The 19466-nt window shown below is 42.9% G+C and overlaps 1 protein-coding gene across 1 annotated transcript in view; it reads left to right on the forward strand.

The window, feature by feature from the left end:
* The window catches only part of IQCJ (IQ motif containing J), a 155294-nt gene that overhangs the window by 91849 nt on the left and 43979 nt on the right, over nucleotides 1–19466 (forward strand). The window contains exons 3-4 of the mRNA XM_006016473.2: nucleotides 598–678; nucleotides 13817–13967. Coding sequence (XP_006016535.1) covers nucleotides 598–678; nucleotides 13817–13967 — 232 coding nt within the window. The remainder of the gene's footprint in view (nucleotides 1–597; nucleotides 679–13816; nucleotides 13968–19466) is intronic.

Raw genomic sequence — 19466 nt, forward strand, 5'->3', positions numbered from 1 at the left:
GCCTACATCCCATTAGATGACTTTACCTCTTGTGAATATCTTCAGTTTTTTCTTTTTGTGTTTGCAGATGGTTTTATTAAAATGGTCATGCTATATAGCTTGCTTTTGTTGGCCATCTTCTTTTTGCAAAGAGTCTGTTTTTCATGTTTCTGTCTGTCTTCTACCAACGTGGTTAACTTGCTATTCAATGTTTTCATTTTACACTTCAGCTTTTCAAAAGTTAGTCTCTGGGATGAAAATTAAATTACCAGGAATATGGATTATAATTGCTGTAGTGTTTTATTGGCAACAGGTCCTTTCCTGGGTGTGTCTGTCTGTTGTAATAGCATCTAAAATGAAAAGGTCTTGTGTTGAAGTCCATATGGAGCTCATTGTAGGGTTGGGACTGATTTGAAATTCTAATTCTAATTCTTGCTTTAGTTAATATTTTAAGTGAGGTTGGAGACCAGGGCTTGCATCTACACCCGAGACAGAAACTTGTTTAAATAAGCAGCTCTAGTACACACTTGTCACAATTTCTAAATTAATATAAAGTCAGAGTTACTGTAAAAATGGTATGCTGAAATAGGTTAAAACAGATCATTTCTTTTTGTGTAGCCATCATCTTGCCATGGACGTAGAGAATAACATTGAAAAATACCATGACAACTTACAGCCTCTGGAAACAAAAGTGAAAATGTAAGTCATATAAAATGCTATATCTTTAAACATGGGTGAGGCCATGGAGTCAAATTTCTGTGGTGTTAGCTTTGGATTTTCAAGCAATTGAGAATTGACTGAAGGGTCCTAACTGTATGCTTACTTATTTTACTGAGGTCTGTCTTCAAACAAGTAGTTCCACTGAGTCATGGCTTTTACACTGTACTTGTTTCAGTTGCACTGATATTTGAGTTTTTTCCTTCATAAAATTAAGAAAATATTTTAGAACCTGACCGATAAGTGTATTTTAAAAATGCTGACATTCTAGAAAAGTAAGGAAAACATGGGAATGACAAAAGCCTTTTGGGTGTTTTTGTTTTGTTTTTAAATACACTGTAGAAAAAATGGGTGGTTACCTTAATGTTGCGTCAAGTAACCTCAGTGAACACCTTATGTGAATGTATGAGTTACTGTGCATTTACATAAAGAACTTTATTCATTATTACATTCTGTATTGGTTTTCTCTTTCTGTTAGTAAGGTACAGCTAATGTGTTTTAGAGAATATTGAAATATTAATTCATTAAAATATTAAAGGCTATGAAATTTCAGATTAAAATCTAATAGGTTTCTCTTAATGATACAAATATTGGTTAGATGGATCAATACATTTCCAAGTGTTTTCTGGAAGGTATGTATTTTTTAAACCTTATTCGCTATGATTTTAAAAAGGGGAAGTACATGTAAATGTGTTTTCTTGTTAAAAAAAATAAAATGCATGAAAATGCATGAGTAATATGAATAAGATATAAATGTTTTATGTGAAGTTATGACTTTTTTAAATAATAACTTTTACAAAGCATTTATTGAAATCTTCTTGAATAACATGCAGATTTGAAAGTATTTGAATCATTTTACGAGTGCTGGAGTTTCTAAACTCCAAACCAATTATATTTATCTCTCTAATGCCAAAGCATTTAGAAACTAGGGGTGCCAAAATGGGCAGTATGTTTTGGCCCTGACCTAGGACTCAAATTCCCACTGACGTGGCAAACAGGACTGAAAGGTGCTTCCTGGGCCATCAGTTCCAGTCCCTTTTATTTGCAGGCAGCCATTTACCCAAGGAATTTGCAAAATTCCGATTTGAAATCCTCACATACAACTACAAGGAACAATACCTGAATATTATGTATATATAACATGCCGCAGGTAAAAGCAGAAGAGACAAAAAAAACTGCCAGTGTATTGTTGCTGCAATACCATCACAATTACATGGAATTAATTGATTAATTAATGCTCAGAAGATTCTAGGAAAAGGATCATTCCCCGTGATACTGCCCATCCCACCTGCCCAACCCCCCCCGCCATGCTTTTTACCAGTCTGACCTAGAAGAAAAACTCCATCCTGACTCCAAATTTGTCTATCAATATGACCCTGAGTAGAAGGGCAGGAACTTTTAGTCAAGATCTCTGGGCTGTCTAGCTACTGGTGGAAGCACCTCATTGCACCTCAGCCAGAGTCCCTAAGCTTCAGGAAAGGCAAAATAGAAACCCAGAAGCCAGTACTGTTAATGGCGGGGAAGGGGAAATTTTACTTTCTGGTTACCACCAGTAAGAGCCAGACACCTATCACACTTGACTTGACTGGGCATTGGATCAGGAGTTAATCCCCTGGTTAGTAGGGCTGTGCAAAGCTTTGGTCCCTGATTCGATTCGGCAGAGATTCGACTTGATTCAGTGGCTGAATCTCTGAATCTGAAATGAATTGGAAGACCCTTTAATTTCTCCAAATCTAATCGGAACCTTCTGAATGAATTCGGAAAGATTGAGAGATTTGGACATAGACACAACTTTAAATGTTTTTTCTACATACCTCTAGGTAGCAGGTGGCTCATGAATGCTACGATGCTGGGGTGCATGGAGTGTCCCATAGAAGCCAGGGGGAGCTCCCCAGCGTGCTCAGCAGCAGACCCGGAAGTGGACCAGAAGCATTTCTGATTCTGATTCTGGGTCTGCCAGGAAGCTCACTGGGTGCCCCTCACCCCGCACCTCCCTGACCAGTGACTGGTGCCTCCTGGGTTGGGGGGGGGCACCCAGGGTCCCCCCAGGAACAATTGCCAAGCCGAGGGGCACGGGGGGGCCCCCCAGCGCACTCCCCAGTGGACCTGGAAGTGGACTGGAAATACTTCAGGTCCACTTCTGGGTTTGCAGCCGAGCACATGGAGGGCCCCCTGTACTGCTGTGGGATGCTCCATGTACCCCAGCATCTCAACACTCACAAGCTGCGCCTGGTACCTTGAGGTATGTAGGAAAAACGTTTAAAGCTGTGCCTGTGTCCGAATCTCTGATTCTCTGAATCAGCATCAAATCTTCAGATTCGGATTCAGCCAAATTGAATTGGGGACAGTGATCCAAATCAACGAATCAAATCACTGTCCCTGATTTGGCCAAATCCAAATTGAATAGGGCCCGCTTTGCATACCCCTACCGGTTAGTGGATGTTTCATGTTGTTTTAGGGCCATTATCCCCACTTCTGATTATACCCAAAAAATGAATCCAAGAAGCTATCACCTACATATAACAGCTATTATTTCTTCCGTGAACAAAGAATTGGCAAGGCCAGGTGCCACAACAATATTGTAACCAATGCTGAAATGTCTGAGCAGCTTATCTCCCTATTCTCCTATTCCAGACACCTCTTAATATAGCACCTCAGCAACTCTGGACAAATCAGGTCCCACCTCCCTGTCAAACTAGCAATAACAGACCTGCACATATGCATCTTTTTCCCAGAGCCTCTCGATACTCTTCCATCTTCCTACTTGATTTGGCTTCATATATACCAAGTTTTTGTGCTGCACTGTGTCTGTCCTCATCACTGCCTGGGAAAGATTGTGTTGAACATAAACTGACATTTGAGGTATATCATTTATTTTAAAATATACAAAATAGTTTTTTAATGGTTTTCATAAATGTCATATGTGGGGCTGCATAAATCTTGGTAGCTGTGACTGGTTGGGTAGTGATACGGTGCAGTTTTCATCTTGCATTTTCTTAGATTGTGACTTCTAACTTCAAGTGTTTGACAAAGAAAAGTGCAGAACATGGAAGTTGCTATAAAGTAGGAGGCTAGGTACTAAAGACACAAGTGCTGTAGCTGTCTATTCAGGTGCATTAGCCCTGGGATTAGGGGCCATGACTCCTAGAAATCTGAAGCATACTTTAGAAGAGAATTAAAAAAAACCCCAGAAAATCTCACATACATTCTCTTCTGTGATGCTACAATGGAGAAAAAACGTTATGACCAAGTGGGTTCTGGAAATACTTTTGTTGCTTGTCAGTCACTTCCAGGCATTTACTGCACTGTATCAAGTCCTTGAAATACAATATACCAATAGCTGCTGCTTGTAGCTTGTAGTTTTTAGCCCTACAGTTATAACATGTTTTTTCCCAATTGGGTCTGAAATTGGAGGAAAAAGTTACATGACTTGTGAAGAAAGGTAAATTAAGGAAATGCTCCCAGGGAAAAGTAAATAAAGGACTGTGGGCCTTTGTTCTATGACCTAATGCACAGTTCTATGGTGAGTGCTTTTTTGCTTTTAGTATCTGAAAAATATCATACAAGGGACAATTAGAGTAATCCACACAGGGTGCTCCTTCCTATACAGTTTACTCTGGAAATGAGGAGTCAGATTAAAGTATCTGAAACAGGAGGCATACCAGCCCTAGCTTTAATCTAGCTAGCACATGTAATAACTGTAATGAAGATGTAATGCAGGGGTGGGCAATTATTTTGGGCGGAGGGCTGCTTACCGAGTTTTGGCAAGCTGCTGAGGGCTACCCTGCCCCTTGACAGGTGCCCTACCCCCTGGTTACCATCTTGGGACCAGAAGTCCCACCCCCTAACCCCTGACCTTTACCACTGGAAGTCCCTCCCCTTGCCCACCCAGAAGTACTGCTTTCAGCAAGAGTTTGCCATCTCAGAACCAGAAAAATGCTAAATTATATTCTAAAAATCAAACATCTAGTACAACATTCATTAATGTGATTTCAGAAAAATATTTTTGTCCTGATTTACGTGTTTGTGTAGTGTACATAGAGGTGATAGCTTAAAATGAAGTCTTACTCTTGTGTATTGTGGGAGGGGGGCGGGTATAGGTTTGTGGTGTGTGGCTATGTGGGGGAGGGTGTGGGTGTGTGTGGGGTTTGTGTGGGGTAGATAGGCATGGGGGTGGTGTGTGTATGTAGGGTGGGGGAGCATGTGGGTGTGTGGGGTTTGGGTAGATATGGGGTTTGTGGGGCACTGTAAGCATGTGAGGGAGGGTGGTTGGGGAGGATTGTGACAGGTGTGGAGAGGGAGGATTTGCCCACAGCCTCCCTGTGGCAAGCAGAGCTCCCACAGTGTTCCTCCAAGACTGGGCTCCTGCTCCTGCCCCTGGGGCACCAGTGTAGCCCTGTGCTGCTGCTTGCTGCCACTTCCTGCCCCCCATCTGCCACTGCTGACCTTCTGCTACTTCCCTTTCCCCCCCAGCTCGCCTCTCCAGCACCATGTCCCAGTTGCATGGTGGAGACTACAGGATGCAGCAGGAGCTAGACCAGCCCAGCTGGCACCTCACAGAGCCAGCTGAGAATCTCAGGGGCCAGACCAGTTCCTGCTGTGTCCTGTGGCCCAGCGCTGTAGCCAGGTACCACGTGGTGCTGGAGCAAATGGTGGGGATGTGGAAGGGAGCATTGGCAGCAGCAGGAAAATGGCTGCAGCAGGTGCTGGTGAGTGGGAGCAAGTGGGCATGCAGAGGGCAGTAACAGCTAGGTGGGAGAGTGGGGCCCGTGTGGTACACTGGGGCCAGTGCTGGCAGGGCCCAGAGCGGGGTGGCAGGAGCATGGGGCACAGGCTAGCAGGGCTCTCTGGAGCCAGGCCAGGCTGCACCAGCAGGGAGAGAGAGAGCTGGCCAGGTTCCAGAGCCCCTGCCAGCCGAGGCCTCACACTCCTGCTGCCCCACTCTGGGCCCCACTGGCCCTGGTCCCGGGACACTGCATGGGCCCTGTGCTGCTGCCCAGCTGTCACTGTGCTCCATGTTCCTGATCATTGCCCCTTCCCCCCCAGCCTACTGCCACTTTCAGTGATTCCCTGCCTGCGGCTTCTGCTGCTCCTCTCCACCCCACACTGGTCACTTTGGCACCATGTGGTTCTCAGCTGTAGGCTGAGACTGCAGCAGCTGGCTCAGCCCGTCCTTGAGGACTGGGGTGATTGCCCACGGTCCTCTCCTGCCTCCCCACCTTCTTATCTGTATTTCTCTTCAGCACATGGGGGCAGGAACAGCTCCACAGTCCCAGGCCAGAATCCTCTGCTCAGCATGGGGATTTTGGCTGGGGGGGAGGGTGGGGCCAGGGCCTTGCTTCTGCGGCTGCTTGGTCCTACTGCCCTGGCTGCTGTCAGATTGACAGGCAGCCAGGGGCAGATAAATACTAATTTTCTGAATTCTTTAGGGGCCCCACAGACCAGATAAAATGGCCGGCCTGCAGGCTGTATTTTGCTCGCCCCAATGTAATGGCTAGAATTTTAGCAAGCCCTAGCAGTTGAGTCAACCTAGAAGGCTTCTGCAACCCATAGTGCTACTCATGCTACTATGCCTTCAGTAAAACTGTTACCCAGGCTAGCTAGAATAAAGCTAGTACTGGTGTGATACTCACACTATAATCATACTTTCGTACTGATCTGTAAGGGTGAAGTTACACATTACACTTCGACAGTACTGAATCTGTGGACTGTTCGCCTGTGTTAAAGTTAGAACGTGCTGTGTGCAGTTGCATGTCAAGGGTTAATACCATTTCTTGCCTGCACAGCTCTGAGTTGCCACTAGAGGGCTGATGACCAGGGGCTTGGGTAGGAACCAGGACACCTGGACTCTATCCCTGCTGGGGGAGGGAGGCTGGAGGCTGTGCATCTTGGGATGGTGGAGGACTGTAAATTGCTCATTTTATCTTCATAAAGCAGACTGGAGATACCTTAACACAAGGTAGGTATCACAACCCAGAGTTAACCCTCACCTGAAGCGACCTAACTTTGAGATGCTCACAGGGCACTTAGCATTAGTTAACAAGCTTTAATTGGCAGACCCTCGTTAGTATGGACTAAGTCTGATTTGTATGTTCACCTTAAATCTCCAGGAGAGGGCTCTGATTAATATGCAACAGGTAAGATAGATTTGCATTTTATAGACTAACTAAATCAGAGATGTATAACATAAGCTTTTCTAAGCAAATGCTGTGAAGGGACTGCAGGAAGCAGAGCTGTTAAATAGAAAGCAGTGACTGGAATACAAAGGGGGGAGAAGGGGGAAGAAAAAGGGGAGGGTGCACTGTTGAGAGACAAGGTGGGCAGGAGAGAGAGAAAAGCAGTTAACCCATTGAGGGACATAGGGTTTATAAAAATTAATCCAGGTAATGGAATAAGAATTGATAGTCCTTTTAAAACCATACTTAAAGCAATCCAGGCTGTGAGTGATTTCTTGTTCTGCTATTCCCTGTGAAGTTTATTTTTAAAGTTTTGTTGTCTATGAACTGCTGCTCTGAATTATTGTCTGCCCCATTCCCTTAATTCCTATATCCTTTTTCTGTGAGTCTATGAAGCAATTGACAGAGAGGAAATGTTTAAGGCTTAAATGTACTAAGGCTTAATCTGGGTGAATATTTTTCCTGTTGAAATTTGGTCAAATAGCAAAAAAAAGAAAAAAAAGATTTGATTTAAGTTCCAGCATACAAGTAGCCCCATTGTCTTCAATGGAACTCTCACATACTCCAAGTTTAGCATGTGTTTCAGTGCTTTGTTAGATTTGGGGGCTCAGTTCATTTCAGAGTTCAAAGTAAAAAGCATGTGAAAGGAAGAAAACAGGCAACAAGAGAGATTAAGAACTGGAATTAGATTTCCAAAGATTATTAACAATCTTTATTTGCTTACTTTTTATAGTGTGGTTTTTTTCCTGTTTTTTCCCCCTTCACAGTCACCTGTTGGTGTGGAATAAAGAAGAAATAGGCCTAGTGCTTTTGTTCAAAATTGCAACCAAGTTTTCTTGTGCTTTGTCGGCACTAGCACGTGGGAGCTTCTCCAGACATTTCAAAGGAAGTGTGGTCAGAAAGAAAATATCACACACAAGTAGCACTGTTTCTGCTGCTTCTAAAATAAATATTTCGTAGAGAAAGTTTTTATCATATTTGCCCCCTAATCAGCACAGTTTCTTGGAGACAATGATTTGTTAGTAACATGATGTCTGTATCTAAGAAATATTTATACCCGGTTCTCTATATGCCATGTGATTCTGTGGCCAGATTTAGTGTTGCAGAATTGTATTCAAGCTCTTTGTGTTCAATAGGTTTGGGAGTTCTGGCAGGTCATAACCTCAGCAGGGGTCAGCAGTGTAGTGCTGTTGCAAACAAAGCAGATGCCGTTTTGGGCTGCATTAGGAAAATATTACAATACATGGGAAGTGATAGTACCACTCTAATCCATGTCTCATTTGACATATTATGCCCAGTTCTGAGCACTGTATTTTAGAAAGGAAGTGGACAAACTGGAGGGAACATAGAGGTGATCAACAAAGATGATTAAAGGGGTTGGAATGTAGGCTGTATGAAGCAAGATTGATAGAACTAGGTGTGTTTACTCTTGAGAAAGGGAGACTGAAGGAGCACACAATAGCAGTTTTCAATTATTTGAAAGTCTACCATAAAGAAGAGAGAGAACAACTGTCCTACCTTGTCACAGGGTGCCAGAATAGACGAATTAGCTCTGCAGTAAAGCATCACAGTCTACCCATGTGCCAGTATTAGGTCACAGTCAACTAATAAACTCCACTGTAAGATAATACTGTTGGGACAGGAGCCTAGGGCTGACCCCCATACTCCCTGCCAGCCTAGGCATGCTCCACCCTGGCTCAAATTGTTGTTGTCCCAGGCACATGTGTAGAGACTGTGCCCAGAAGCAGTTTATTTTGGCTTCAACTGCTCCGGAGTGTATTGCTTCACATTAATTTCATGTGTAGATGCACCCCCAGAGGGTAGGATATGAAACATTGAGTTTTAAGTTGTAACAAAGCCGCTTTTCTAAGCTAAATAAGTTAACCTTTCTTGTCTTGTATCATAAGATAGGCTCTTCATTCCCCCAGTCATCCTAGTTTCTTTCTTTCTGTAAATATAGATTATAGTCTTGTATTTTACAAACATAGGTGACCACAACTATGCACATTATTCTAAATGGGAATAGTGCCTTATACAGTGATACCAGTATTTTCTTGTGCTGTATAGACTGTATTTAAGTACTGTTGTATATACTGTATACACCCTACAATCTAGAATTGCAATAACCTTTTTCATGGCCAGATCACCCTGATGGCTCATGGTGACCTTATGATCAACCAGTTCACTCAGGTCTCTCTCTCCTTCTGCTTCCAGTTTATGAATCCTTATTTTAGAGCATGAGAATGACTGTGTTGGGTCAGAGCAAGAGTCCATCTATCCCAGGATTCTGTATCTCAGGAGTGGGCAAAATGGTGAATCCAGCTGGTGACCAGACTCCATTTCCCAGCAGCCCCTGCCCACATCACTGCGACCAGTTTCCATGCAGACCCGAGCAGTGGTGGGGCCTTGACAGTGCGGGGCCAGGGTTTCCATGGAGACTGACCCCAGCAGCACTGGCAGGGCGCACGGTTGGGTGGGGAGCTGCTCCAGGGCCAGGGCTGAGATCTTGCAGTGGTGACAGTGTGGTCCGGAGATGGCGAAGAACCACAATCTGCTGCTTGCCTGCCCCTGCCTAGGGTAGGTCTCAATGGAAACCCTGGCCCCAAGTTGCCACAACCCCAGTGCTGCTGTGGTCTCCGTGGAACCTGGCTGCAGCAACGTGGGCAGGGGTTGCTGGGAAATGTAGTTGGCTGTGGGCCCGATCTGGCCCATGGGCCAGACTTTGTCCACCCCTGCTGTATTTGATAGTAACAAGTGAAGGATGCTTTAGAGGAAGAGTAATACAAATAGTCCAGATGTAGAGTGATCTAACATGTGAGAGTCTCTCAGATGCTTGCAGTAGGTTATGTCCTAGCTATTATGATTAATAGTCACAGACAGACCTGTTCTCTGAGAAGGAATTAGGCATCTTTACAAATCTGACTATACTGTTGGCTCCACAATATCCTGTGGCAATTAGTTCCACATATTATTTAGGCATTGTGTAAAAATGTATGTTATTTGTCCCTAAAAACATAACTTTGTGCTCCCAAAGTTATTAAATTTCCACCATTTCTAGTGCTCTGGTCTGCCAGGTTGTCTAATATTTCCTATATAATACTTTGGTCCTGCTCCATATTGACAGTTTATCTTCTATTTGTGTCATTTTCAAATTTCATAATCATGCATCTAGTCCCTTCACCAAGGTTGATAATGAAAACGTTAAGCAGAGGCAAGCCCAGAGGAACACTGCTGTAGGAACAGGCAGAAGGAGGAGGAAGAATGGACTTGAGTAGTTGAAGACACACCTTTCCTCCAAATAGGACATCAGATTTGGTCATCCTCCTGTTAATATGGAAGAGGAATGTTACAAGGAACAAGCCTCTAAAGTGTTAATCCCAAAATTCATCTCTTCAATGTGTATTTTCCTAGGTGGCAAAGGACTGAATGCCTGTATACTCAGTAACCAAAACTCTGAGGCATCAACCTTGGAACTTCTTTACTGTATTTACTTGTCAATAAAATGATCAAAGTTAAGATCAAACATATGGCTCATAGGTTGGATATAGCCTGCGGAGGTGGATCATCTGAGCTACTATCTTTTCCCAGGGCTGAAATGAAGGAGCAGAGGGGCAAGAGTCACCTGCTCATAGGGTTCACATTCCCTCATCAGCCTCATCCTGCTGTTGGGGGAGGTGTTGACATGACATCTTCTGTATCAGCCACTAAATATTCTATTCCTTATAGCTGGTGGCGATGGGACTTGGTGGCACTTGGTGATAGGGGTAAGCAGTGGCAGCTACATTTGGAACTGTGCCAGTACCTCCCTTCACAGCAGTGTGAGGCTATGACAGGACGCAAATCCACATTAGTCACCTGGTTGCTGGCTACTTCAAAACCTCTCTGGAGCAGCAGCTTTGGCTGCAGTGTCAGGGCTTTTTGTGTAGCTACCAGAGTCCACCAAGGCCAGAATGGGTGTGGCCTGCAAGCACCTGCAAAGCAGAGAAAATGGTGACTGGACCAATTTGCGTTTGACACAGCTGGCTTAAAATAATGAAATGACACAGAAATTGGGAGCCTTATAATCAAATTTACTGGTGTGAATCACAGATTGTACCTTATCTGTGGCCAACTAATTCATGGTAAAGTCAGGGCAGTTTTAGGCACATTTTTAATAAATAATGTACATATTTCACCAATCTACCATTCTTTTTCCTCCTCTGAAAATGCATAGTTGATACTATGCTGCCATCTAGTGATGAGAAGAGTACCAGAAATGAAATTAAGAGAATGCAATCAGTATATTTGCTTTCCAAAGTGATATTTTGTTTGTACAGTTGTAAGTTATTTCAAAAACTATTTTTATATTGTGTTTCTTTATATTTGTATAGCTCAGGGGCACCCAACTTCTGGCCTGCAGGGCTCTCCACGGGGTAGCGGGGGAGTGGCGGCAGTCAATATTGCCTTCCTACCCCACTGCCAAATTCCCCAAACCCTGTGTGGCAGGTTGGTGCCAGGCCTCCTGCCCCACTCCCTACAACTGGATCAGGACTAGGCAATGCCCCTTTGTCCCCCCTGCCACCCCATGGCTGAATCGGAACTGGGTCATGTTCCCTTCCCTCCTGTAGGGCTGGGTTTGGGTTAGGTGAAGGCCCCTTTCTCTCTTCCCCCACTTTCCCCATGGGGCCATGTCAAACCTTCTTTCCTAACGTGGGGCTGGGCTGCCCCCACTACCACTCCACACAGCCAAATGGGGTACTGCTGTGATCACCCTGAAAGCTCGATCAGGAACACTGGACAGATCTGGCCTGCAGAAAGTCTGTACACTGCCCATCTGACCCACTGGCCAAAAAGGTTGAGCACTACTAGTATAGTTCATAAAGTAACGGAGCATGTATTAAGTTAAGGTTCTAAGTATTCTGTATAAAACACCCATTTCTTTATTATACTGCTCTTAATATAAGGCTTTAGAAAGTTACTCCAAGTTTAAAGTTTGGAACGAAAGCACTAAGTATAACAGAAGAAAGAGAAGTCTGCCAGTGTGGGGCTACTTTTCTAAAGATAAATTAAGCTTTGACTTCTGACTTCAGTTTTCACTTGTTTGCATTATATCCTTGATAGTGTTTTAAACTGCTTTTGAGACTGTCATATGAAGTTACAGTGAGTCTGTATCTTTGATAGAGGGGATGTTGCTGCACAGAAAATATTTCTCATTCCAATCATGCAAATGGTTCAGCTGAACTGGGACTTCAAATTAAGATGAGGTTGCAGTCACAGTTCATCTTCACATAGGTCATTATTTTTCCCTTCTGCACAAAAAGCCAAGGGAAAATACTTCTTCAGAGAGTCAAAGGACCATAGTATATTCCAGCCAGGTCTCAGCATTGCTTTCTCTTCAGAAAAAGGTGGCATAGACCTGGCTGTGTGACAGTGAAAATGTTCCTATGCTAGGAGGATCCTTGCCTACTTATTTAATGCAGGTTTAAGTCCCCTTTGCCCTGCTACATCAGAATAGAGGGGATTTAGCACAGATCAGGACTTGGCCTCTGACTTTTTTAACAAAGTTAAAAATGAGCTTCTGAAGTCCATGGTTTCTCTGGGAAGGTATCTGTTTCTGACAACCTACCTGGGTTGATTTAATTTAATAACTTCTGAAACAAAAAATCTGGATTCTGAAACAAAAATAGTTTCCAGTTGTATTTTTAAAGTGCATACATTTCCCCTCTATCAAATATGTCTATCAGAACTGAGTGACTATGGATTATTTTTTTACAGTGGCAGTTCACTGGAGAGCTCTTTGATCCAACCATACTGGAACATGCTCTTGTTTACTTACTAATAGACAGTTCCCTGAATCTGTCCTTTAGTATAGAGAGAGAAAAGGGAATAGATAGGGCTGTGCAAAGCTTCAGTCCCTGATTCAATTCAGTGGAGATTTGGCCTGATTCAGTTACCAAATTTGCAAATCCAAATAGAATCAGGAGACCCTTTAATCTTTCCAAATTGAATGGGTACCCTCTGAATCAATTTGGAGAGATTCGGAAAGATTTGGATATAGACATGGCTTTAAATGTTTTTTTTCTACATACCTCAAGGTAGCAGGCGGCTCATGAATGGTGGGATGCTGGGGCAGATGCAGCATCCCACAGGAGCATGGGGGACTCCCCAGTGCACTCAGGAGCAGACCCAGAAGTGGACCAGAAGCCCTGCGCCTCAGTGGCTTGGCATCTGGTGCTTCCTGGGTCTAGGGAGGCCCCCCACATGCTCCCCAGCGGACCCAGAAGTGGACTGGAAGTACTTCTGTGGTGTGCTCCATTTGCCCCAGCATTGCAGCATTCACAAGCTGTGCCTGGTACCTTGAGGTATGTAAAAAAAATAAAATAAAAATTTAAAGCTGTGTCTATGGCCGAATCGCCGATTCTCCTTATCGGCATCAAATCTTCAGATTCGGATTCTGCCAAATCAAATTGGGAGCAATGATCCGAATCAATGAATCAAATCACTGTTCCCAATTTAGGCCAAATCCGAATCAAATATGGCCTGTTTCGCACACCCCTAGGAATAGAAGTGGGAAGAGAATTATCAGTGGCAGTCCTAAGTAAGAATACCTGAATTCATATGTGAAAAAGTCTGTATCTGAATATGCATATCTTCTAGTCAAGACTGAAAAGTTCCCTTCTGTTTAGAGTTTCAGTTATCCATCAAGAACAGAAACAATAGTTAGCCAATTACATACTACAGATAACAAATAGTCAATTACCTACTCGTAGTGGATCATTTAAGAACTATCGATGGCAGTCATATGCGTGGTGAAAATTTACAAACAATCAATAAATGAATATGTCAGCTTGGACTAAATACATTTTGGGTAACCCAGTCCACCTGAGGTAAGGGTTTCCTGTAGCTTTTTTGGATTTTGCTGAAAGTCAGTTGCTTATATATATTCACCTGTTTTTCCAATTCAGCATTCAGAGGGCATGGCGTGAATACCTACAGCGCCAGGATATGTTACACCAAGACCCCCTGGAGAAGCGTAGTCCATCACCACCTTCCTTGTCTTCTGACAAGATGAGCAGTTCCATCAGCATGAACACTTTTTCCAATGGCAGCACTCCTGTAAGTACTGCTTCTCTCTTACGTTAACTCTTTCTGCCAGATTCAGAGCAGGAAGTAGTATAAATGAACTATTCAAGTCAGTCAGGAGAAATTTAGCTAGTGGCTAATTATACTGCTAGTTCTTGAAGAACTGAATTTCAGGCATTCTCAAATGTACTTTAAAGCAAGTATGTTTCTTATAAAGCCCTCTGGGATTTCAGCTGCACATCCGACATTTCTTAGGATCATACAGATCTTAGCAATAACAGGTCATAAGCATTTCAGGTAAGAACAGCAGCCTCTACAAGACAAAATATTTCCACTGGTATTTTCTTCTCCTAGAGAAAGTTTGGGTCCTTGGTTAAGCAGTGCTTGGTTTGCTTTGTTAGATGCTGTACAAGAAGATGGGAGAACTTGGTACTGATCCGCAAAATAAGTGAATTGTACCTTCTCTGAAAAGGAGACTCACTTTAAGCCAGTTTAGTGATTGTAAATTATGTTTGATTTTGGAAAGAATATCTGTGCCCTCTGAGAAGAGAGAAATCGGAATAAAAAGTTGTCTAGTGGCATGAGATTTTAATCATTTTAGTAAATCTACAATCCAAATGCAAAATCTAGAGTTTGAAAACATGGGGATTAGAAACAATCTCTAGAGCTCTTTGAGACCAAAAATTAATTAAATTGATATATTAATATTTAAATATTATTCTCATTCTCTGACAAAATAAATTGATTTTGAGCAAACTGTTACAGAGCTGACCTATGTTGCAGGTTGTTCAAATAAAGCAAAAGACATTCTTGTTCTTGGCTGTTTTTTTCATGCCACCTACAAAGTGGAATGCCACAGACCCTACTGCAGTCATATGTTGTTCAAGTACATTGAAGTTACCAAATACTGTCCTTGTGAGCTGACTCACAATGTGAATAGCTCTCTAGAAATTTGGGAAAGCAGTTGATAAATCATTTCTACAGTAAAAAATATTATTCAGTGACTATGGTCACCATCTTTGGCAAAACTGGAAATTAGTTAACAGTTAGAGCTCTAAGACTAGAAATCAAATATGAGTGTTTTGTGTAAGACCTGCTACTTTTGCATAGATACAGCAAAATATCAGTTAATCTCACACTTCTTCTATAGAGGAAAATCTGGCCCTTTTCAGTCCATCCAACTAAATTTCCCAGATAGGCATAAGTTAAATTAGCAGTTTTCTTATAGACATTGTCTTCTGTGATGGTTTCTTAGGTTACACTAGACTTGACAGCATTCAATAAAATATTACTGAGGAAGAATGTGTACTGGTTTATTTTTGCATGTCTTTTGTTCATAGCTGGAGGCTAGTTTCTTAATATTAGAAACTATAGTAGATTATTGGGCTATGAAAGTAATGTCTGTTAAATAGGACAAGATCCTCCTGCTAGCAGAATACATTTAGGATTTGTTTGTGTGTGACACTGGAGTTTGATTGGATATTGTTTATAGATTTTTATACTGGTTTCTTTATCATGGTTTACCATATGCTTAAGCACCACAAGAGGTCTCTCTTGAATGGTTTTGATAGTTCTGTAATTTTATATTTTTCATCAAGTGTAATTTAAATTGGGAAATTATATTCTCAAACTGTTTTTAGTTCTTTAAAGTAATGAACATGTTTACAGTTTTGTGTGAAAAGTTTGTCTCAATTTTGTTTGTTTGTAAGAATATCTTACTTCTGCGATTCCAGACCTCAGTATTCTTGCCAAAGTTTGTTTAAAGAAAAATAAAGACATCTTCTTTAACTCTGATGTCTCTTCAACACCTCCCCCGCCCCCCCCAAAAAAGAAAGAAATCCTTCTGAAGGTGAAGAAATATCTGCCTGTCTTACATACTTTGCATACCTCTTGGGCTCCTTACAGATGAAGGCTGTAGAGTTTCTGCGCAACCAATGTGTAGAAGGTGTTTTTTGATTTTGTAATAGGGTGCTGCATCTTGGGGCACACACAGGCACTCTAATGTGTCCAATAAGGTCTTTAGGGCACCCGTTAAACATTGAGGCTATAGTTGCAGATCATATGGTTGCTCCTAATCATGTTCCTAGAGGAAAGAGTATCCAGGGCTTTGTCTCTTAAGCAGGGAAATGAAAGGAAACCTTTCAGACTAACTAAGCACGAGGTCTGTGAGGAAGGATACCTGCATGGAATAGGCTTGGGGGAGACTTACCTGAGCAGGGATGGGAATCTCTGCAGACAAGTGGTTCTTAAGACCCTTAGGAGGCAATGAGACTATTTAAATATTTGCTTCTAATTTAACTGAGCAAAGAAACTGGAGTATTCTTTGTGTCATTATTTCACTTTCCCCAGCAGGTAGACCAGCCCATTAACCTGTAGTTTCTAGTGGTTAGTTGCATATTATTTGGACCTAGTCCTTCTCTTGATGCATTTGGATGTTAATAAAGAATATCCAGATAATGTGTATATGTACATCATGAAAAAGCAAGAGAGTTTAGTTCTGTGCATTGGTCAGACACCTACTTAATGCAAGTTCTAAAGAATACTGGAAAAATAATACAAAGACAACCCCTCCCCCCCCCCCCCCCACACACACACACACCTTTTTTGAGTGCAAAGTTCACTTGATTTCCGATTTACCTTGAAGTACTAATACTTTTTAAAAACTGTTTTAGTTATGAGTAGGATAAATCTTACATAAAATGGGGACAACTAACTTTGAATTGTTGATAGTAGTAGAAAAACAGTAGGAGAATTGGAGCAACTGAGACTAAGGAATATTCAAATAGGTTTTCCCATCTGGTACAAAATAGATGAAAAAATGAGTTTGGTGAGTTTTGTTCATATCAAAAAATCATATGTCGTCTGCATGTTTGGCACACTTTCAGTTCCAGAGACCCAGGTTGAAAATAGATAGTGGAGTTGGAACCTACCAGGTCCTAATCTGGCTAAAACTCCTGAACCAAACCTTTTGAGATAGGGATGACCTAACTCAAGGCTGTCCAACTTCTGATTCCTGCCTCCATTCCCCACAAATCCCTAGAAGTCCCAAGGGCCACACTGCCCCACTCCCAGGGGCAGGCACAGGAAACAGAAGCTGGAGGAGGGAGGGAGAGCCTGGAGCTGCAGCGGTGGCAGCAGGAGAGTGATGGAATGGAATGGCACCCAGACTGGGAACTCAGGGGGCCACAGGTTAATTTCTCAGGATGGCAGGGAGATGCTACCTGAAAAATGAGAGAGACAGAGAGAACATCCCTTGTACAAGGGGGGAAAAACCATATTTTGCTGTAGATAAATGCTGTATCTGCACCAAATGCACAAATAAAAAAAAAAATTCTGGCAACTGTAGTAGTGGTGGTGGTGGTGGTGGAATGGACCTTGGAAGATTCCACATGGCAAGTGAGCACCTGACATCTGAGCTGAGCTCCAGAGTGAACTGCAAAGGTGCAGGTCTTTATGTGCAGCAGTCTGAAGTTTGGCCAGTCATGGTTAAAACATCAGGTCTTTGATGTACCTTCCAACCAGATCCATGAGAGATCTGAACCAAGTAGCACTTAAGTCTTTGGAAACCACAAACGGAAAAAGGCTGAAACCAGCCACGTGTTTAAGAGCGTGTTTGTTGACTGTGGGCATTTCCTTTTTCTGTATGGCCTATTTCCCTTTAGTCAAATGGGTATTTCATTGTTGAAAATGAGACATAAGAGGGCACCAGCCAGGAACAAGTAAGTACAAAATATGGATACTACAGTCTGCTGGAAAGGCTACATAATCAAAGGTAAACACAGGTCAAGATATGCCCAGCCTGTGGCAAATGCACTAATTGCATACTATACACCAGTGGTGGGCAAAATCCCACCCACAGGCTAAATTAGTCTTGCCAGTTGATTGCGTCTGCCCCTGAGGTGCTCCAGCCCACACCTGCCCCATGCTGGCTGGTGGCCCTGGCTCCCCACCAGCCAGTGCCCAGCTTCCTGGTAGGGCTACTCCTGTTGCTGCTGCAGTTGCCAAGGTACTGCTCAGTTCCCCTTGCCTCCAACAGCTCCTCTGGGCAGCAGTTAGTATGGGGAAGTGGCAGCGGTCATTCCCAGCCAGGCAAGGGGGAAGCTGCAGCTGAGTGGCTCCTGTCCCAGCATGCAGGATTCCAGTACCAGCTCCCTGCCGACTTCCACCCACTTGGTTGCCTGGTACGATGAGCAGCCATCTGCAGGTGGCAGATGGGGCTTGGCCCCATGTGGAGTGCCATAGAGGTAGCTGTGGGCTAGATGTGGGGCAGGCAGGGGTGAGCAGCACCTGTACCTGCACTGCCTGGGTGAGCTCTGCTGCACATGCCCCCTGTCAAGTCCCCTTCCCTCCCCTCCCCCCACTCCTGGCAGCTCCTTGGACTTAGCATGCAGGCAGCACCCCCACACACATGCGCAGCCACCCCCATTACCCCACACCCCCCTCACACACCCTCCCCCCAATATACAAAAGTACAACTTTATTTTGAGCTATTATGCAATTGCCTCTGTATATACTACTTAAAAAAACATAAATGAGGACAGAATTATTTTTTTGAAATAAAGTTAAAATGTTATAATAGATGTTTGGTTTTTAATAAATGATTTATTTTTTTATCTATAACTTAAAATGATATCTTTTAAAAGATTTTATATGCTTGGCACTCAACAGATCACCCAAACTCATTAAGTGGCCCACCAGCCGAAATAATTGCTGACCCCGCCATACACAATGCCTATTGCAGTGGATACATCTAAAATGTATATTTGTTGAAAATGACTAGTGATAGTTTGAACTCAGAAGTGAGCTGCAGAAGTTCAGATATTTGAACTCTAAATTTATCACCTAGTGTATTTTCCTTTGGTCCCAGCCAGAAATACAGAAATGCAAAGCAATTTAAAAATAATTTTATTAATAAGTTTTATATAAATTTAGAGGGCATGACTGGATTAATTTTCTTCCAAAGCAGCTGCCTTAACCCTTATTAAGTGGATTGTAATTTGCATCAGTCAGTCATATCAACTTTAATTTTTAGGTTTTTTATACTTTAAGATATTTGGGTTTCATGATCTGGGGATAGCTAGCAAAATTGAATTTGCCCCTGGCTAGTGTGAAGTTTCTGACATGTCAGCAGCTGTTTGATTACCAATTCACTGAGCTAAGGTGATGTGAACCCTCCTTACCTTGCTGCAGACCATACACTTTTTATAAGCATGTGCCTTCTAAAAGCTGTGGCTTAGGCTAGTTGCCTTCAGCAAAGTCCGTTTCAGACCAGAGGCTGCATGGCTCTGAATTGGAGTAACTCGACAAATCACAGTTTAAAATGCTTTATTCTACCCAGTGACTTTTGTTCTTCACCAGCACTGATACCAAACTTGTAATATAGAAGGAGAGTTACTACAGTGGTAAGAATACACTTGTGATTTTTGAAGTCTTAGTCTGATCATTGTTTCTTTAAGACAGGGCTGTCCAGCTGGCAGCCTCCAGGCTGTGTGCAGCCCATCAGGGGTTAAGTTGTGGCCCCCAGGCTACTGC

Source organism: Alligator sinensis, unplaced genomic scaffold (assembly GCF_000455745.1).
Source record: "Alligator sinensis unplaced genomic scaffold, ASM45574v1 scaffold60_1, whole genome shotgun sequence".
Taxonomy (NCBI): Eukaryota; Metazoa; Chordata; order Crocodylia; family Alligatoridae; genus Alligator; species Alligator sinensis.